General features: G+C 46.2%; 1 protein-coding gene across 1 annotated transcript in view; it reads left to right on the top strand.

Moving 5' to 3' along the window:
* Positions 1-1,151: 1,151 nt before the first annotated feature.
* Positions 1,152-5,000, top strand: part of LOC122252649 (histone-lysine N-methyltransferase SMYD3) — a gene marked incomplete in the record, with an annotated part of 26,502 nt that continues 22,653 nt past the window's right edge. The window contains 1 exon segment of the mRNA XM_086542845.1: positions 1,152-1,367. Coding sequence (XP_086398971.1) covers positions 1,219-1,367 — 149 coding nt within the window.

Raw genomic sequence — 5,000 nt, 5'->3', positions numbered from 1 at the left:
GAGGAGGAAGAGGGGAAGAAGAAGGAGGAAGGGAAGGAGAAAGAGGAGGAGGGGAAGGAAGAAGAGCAGGAGGAGGGGAAGGAAGAAGAGCAGGAGGAAGGGAAGGAGGAAGAGGAGGAGGTAGAGGGGAAGAAGAAGGAGGAGGAGGAGGGGGGAGGAGGAAGAGGAGCAGGTAGAGGGGAAGAAGAAGAAGGAAGAGGAAGAGGAGGAGAACGAGGCGGGGAAGGAGAAGGAGGAGGAGCACGAGAAGGGGGAGTAAGACGAGGGGAGGGGAGGAGGAAGAGGAGGAGGAGGAGGCAGAGGGGAATGAGTGAGAGGAGTGTAGTGACCTGTTCTCAAGCTCTCTCTCTTTCGCCTCACATTCCTTACAAAGCTACATTCCAGCGTCACATTAATTTGTCTGACCTCTTTCACCTTTTCCATTATAAAACATTTCAAAACGAAGAATGATTATACCAACAGAGATTAGTCGAGACAGACCGCTCGCAATCGTGGGCATAGGAAGATGCCCCGCTCCTCTCTGGGCATAGCTCTCATGCCCGTCCTATCTACACTACGCTACCCAAACTCTAGCACAGAATAAAACTTTTTAAATAATTGACTCATTTAACTTCAGCATCGACTGGGATCAGCACACATACCATCGTACCCGTGTCAGATGACGTGGGCGCTAATACACATCAATGTGGAATACATATCTACATTGTTATAAGGAGGAGGAGGAGGGAGAGAGGAAGGAGAAGGAGGGGGAGGAGGAAGAGGCAGAGTGGGAGAAGGAGGCAGAGGGGGGTAGGAGGAGGAGGAAGAGGAAGATGAAGCAGAGGGGGGTAGGAGGAGGAGGGGGGGGTAGGAGGAGGAGGAGGCAGAAGGGGGGTAGGAGGAGGAGGCAGAGGGAAGGGAGGAGGAGGAGGAGGAGGCAGAAGGGGGGGGGTAGTAGGAGGAGGATGCAGAGGGGAGGGAGGAGGAGGAGGCATAGTGGAAGAAGAAGGAGGAGGAGGATACAGAGGGGAGGGAGGAGGAGGAGGAGGAGGCAGAGTAGAAGAAGAAGAAGAAGAATGAGGAGAAAGAGGAGGAGGAGGAGCCACGCGTCGGAGAGGGTGTGTCTTGGCACCGAGACCTACCCGGAGGATTTTTCATACCCTGCGTCCGCTCGCCGCCGCCGATGCCAGTGTCAGAGGCACAGTGCGCGCGCGAGACAGACGGAGACAGACAGACACAATGCGTAGCTACTATACGTTCCGGGCGAGAGTTCGGCCGACGAGGAGAGTCAAGAAGGGCGAAGTCGTTCTTACTTCGGAGCCCTTCGTTTACGCCGTCGCCGGGGCTCACCGCCTTATCTACTGTGATCATTGTCTTGCAAGCTCGCAGTACGGATGTGTTTGTGCGTTCGTTTGTGTGTGTGGGGAGTGGGGGAGGGGGGGAGTGTGTTTGTGTGTGTGGGGGGGGGAGGGGAGAGTGTGGAGGGGGGGAGCGTGTGTGTGGGGTGTGGGGGGGGGGTGTGGACGTGTGTGTGTGGGGGAGAGTGTGTGCGTGTGTGTGTGTGGGGGGGGGGGGGGGGGGGGGGGGGGGGGGGGGGGGGGGGGGGGGGGGGGGGGGGGGGTGTGTGTGGGGGGGGGGGGGGGGGGGGGGACGGTGGGAGGGGGGGGGGGAACGTGTGTGGGAGCGTGTGTGTGTGTGTGTGGGGGGGGGGGGGGGCGTGTGTGTGTGTGGGAGCGTGTGTGTGTGGGAGCGTGTGTGCGTATGTGTGGGAGCGTGTGTGAGAGCGTGTTTGTGGGGGAGCGTGTGTGCGTGTGTTTGTGTGTGTTTTTGTGTATGTCTTTCTTTGCTTCTTGTTATTATTTGCTTTTGTGTTTATCGTGTATTATCTATTATTGTATTGCGTGTGCGTCTGTGTGGTGTTCTATTTCTATATATTTACGTACTGTTGAGTTACGATGTGTCTAAGGAGTATCTTTTCCGTGTTTGTCTCTAAGTACGTACGTTTATCTAAGGAGTATCTTTTCCGTGTTTGTCTGTAAGTACGTACGTTTATCTAAGGAGTATCTTTTCCGTGTTTGTCTGTAAGTACGTACGTTTATCTAAGGAGTATCTTTTCCGTGTTTGTCTGTAAGTACGTACGTACGTTTACGTGTACTGTTAAGTCTTCGTGCACGTATGCTTGTGAACGAATTATTATTTACGTCTGCTTTTCTCTATGTTTCATCTTGTTCCAATCAGTTTCACTCAAATTTTCATCTTGTTCCAATCAGTTTCACTCAAATTTTCTCTATGTTTCATCTTGTTCCAATCAGTTTCACTCAAATTTTCTCTATGTTTCATCTTGTTCCAATCAGTTTCACTCAAATCTCACTCCCCCCCCCTTTTTTTCCAATCTTCTTGTCACTCAAATGTCTTTAGGATTTTTTTTTTTTTTTTTTAATTCATCTTCACTGATCGTTGTGACTTTTGACTTTTAATCTTAATGTGATTCTCCGTTTTCTTTTTAAGGTGTTATTTATTGTTCATTTGCATAGTTATTGTTATTTGTTGCTTGTGCTGTTGCTAGCGGGTCACGTATGAGGTCACGACGAAGAAGAAGATGAAGAAGAAGGAAAAGAAAAAAAATGGACGAAAATAAATGCGAATGAAGAAAAAGTTGATGAAAAAAGAAAGTAGAGACCATAGGAAGATGATGATTAAAATTAGGAATTAGTGAGTCTTGCAATATATATTGATGATTAGAACGGTTTTATTTTCCCAAATATGTATATATATATTTTTTAAACATTGTATCCGCATAAATGACAATTAACTTTAAGTAAAGTCTTAACCAAATTATATAACAAATTTTGAAAAATATATATAATAACTTTGGCATGAAGTCAATGCTAACTTACCTAAGATCATAAGCAAAAAAAAAAAAAATGCGACAAAAAAACAAACAAACAAACAACACGTCATTTTTTATACCTGTGATGTCACGGTTTTATTTTTATCTTTCTAATTTTTATTTTTATTTCTTTTTCTCTTGCGATTTCTGTCCTGGTGCCAATTGCAACATCATTCTGACAGTAGTAATGATTATCATCATTGTTGTTGTCGTTTTACGTGTTTTTATTTGGTAATATGATATTGCAACTTTATTACTATCGTTATTATTGTTTGTTTGTCTCATTTGTTATTACGATAGATATCTTAATTATTTCGTTACTATTCTTAGCATTATATTATTATGATATTTCATCATCATATATAATTTTTTTGTTATTAATTTTATTATCATTATCATTAATATCTTCACCTTCATTTTCATTTATATCTTCATCTATATCTTTATATCAATTTTTATCTGTATCTCTATCTATTTTTATATCAAGCATTATTTTTATCTCTACCTTTAACTTTATCTTTATCTTTATATTCATCTCCATCTTTATCTTAATTTTCATCCTCATCCTCAGCTTCAATTGCCAAATAGATGAAGAACTTTTTTACGTAATAACAAACCACACTGAAGCCTAGTAAATGAGGTCAGATTAGGTCATGTGGGGCATACAAAAAAAAGAAATAAAAAAGAAAGAAAAAAAGGGAGAGATAGAAGATGGTGACCCTTTCTGGTACGTTAACATTAGAACCAAGTTTATTTGTTTTTTTTTTTTTTTTTTTTTTTTTTTTTTTTTTTTTTTTTTTTTTTTTTTTTTTTTTTTTTTTTTTTTTTTTTTTTTTTTTTTTTTTTTTTTTTTTTTTTTTTTTTTTTTTTTTTTTTTTTTTGCGTTGTGACTTTTTGTAAATATTTTTTTTGGTGAGTTTTCTGTAGGTGGGTATTGGTGGAGGGAAGGAGGGAGAGGGAGGGAGGGAGGGAGAGAGTGGGAGAGAGAGAAGGAGGGAGAGGGAGGGAGGGAGAGGGAGGGAGGGAGGGGAGAGGAAGGAGGGAGGGAGGGAGGGAGAGAGAGAGAGGTGGGATGGAGAGTGGAGGAAGAGGAGTGGAGGAGGAAGAGAGGGAGGGTAAGGAGGAGGGAGAGAAAGAACAGAGAGAGAAGAAGACAACCAAAAGAAAGAAAGAGAGAGAGAGTGAGAGAGAGAAAAGGAGAATAGGGGAGGGAGGAGGGAGACAGGCAGAGAGGAGAGAGAGAAGAGAGAGAGAGAGAGAGAGAGTGAGAAGAAGGGGAGAGAGAGAGAGAGAGAGAGATAAGGGAGACTCATAACTAGAGAGGGAGGAGAGAGAGGGAGAGAGAGGAGTATGAGAGAAGGAGGAGACAGATCGAGAGTGAGATACGAGAGAGAGAGAAAATTGTAGAGAAAGAGAGTGGAAGAATGTAGAGAAGAGAAGAGAGAGAGAAGAGAGAGAGAAAGAAGAGAGGAAAGGAAGAGAGATATAGAGAAGAGAGAAGAGAGGAGAGAGAGAGATAGAGAGAGCGGCCTGCCGCGCGCATCGCGCGCGAGCGAGAGGCGCGATCGATGCGCGGCGCCGCTCGCTCGCGCTCTCGCTCGCGCTCTCTCTCTCTCGCGCGCGCTCGCGCGCGCGCGCTCGCGGGCTCTCTCGCACTCTCGCGCGGTCGCGTGATGTCGCCCGCCCGCGCTCTCGCGCTCGCGTCTCTCGGCGTCCTCGCGCCTCTCTCTCCTCCTCTCGCCCTCGCGCTCGCCTGCCGCTCTCACTCCTCGCGCGCGGGGGGCGCCCCACGCGCGCCCGTAGCCCTCGCGCGAGCCAGCTAAGAGCGCGAGTTAAAGCCAAACCCCCGCTATACTTCCACTCAATATAATATCCCTCATTACCCCTCCCTGCCTCCTCTCAATCTCTACTTCTTACATTCATTCACTCTCACACACACACTCACTCACTCTCTCTCACTCTCCCACACTCACAACCACAATCCCTGTTACTCTCTCCACACACTCACACGCACACACAACACACTCTAACATCACACACTCACACCCACACACCCTGAATGACACTCTAACAAAACACACACTCACACACTCTCGTCTACACCTCACACACACCCACGCAACGCACTCTC

This window comes from Penaeus japonicus, unplaced genomic scaffold (assembly GCF_977035675.1).
Source record: "Penaeus japonicus unplaced genomic scaffold, GWHDUDI00000001_assembly GWHDUDI00000012, whole genome shotgun sequence".
Taxonomy (NCBI): domain Eukaryota; kingdom Metazoa; phylum Arthropoda; class Malacostraca; order Decapoda; family Penaeidae; genus Penaeus; species Penaeus japonicus.
The sequence above is the reverse complement of the archived record's forward strand: the minus strand, read 5'-3'. Positions and strand labels throughout refer to the sequence as shown.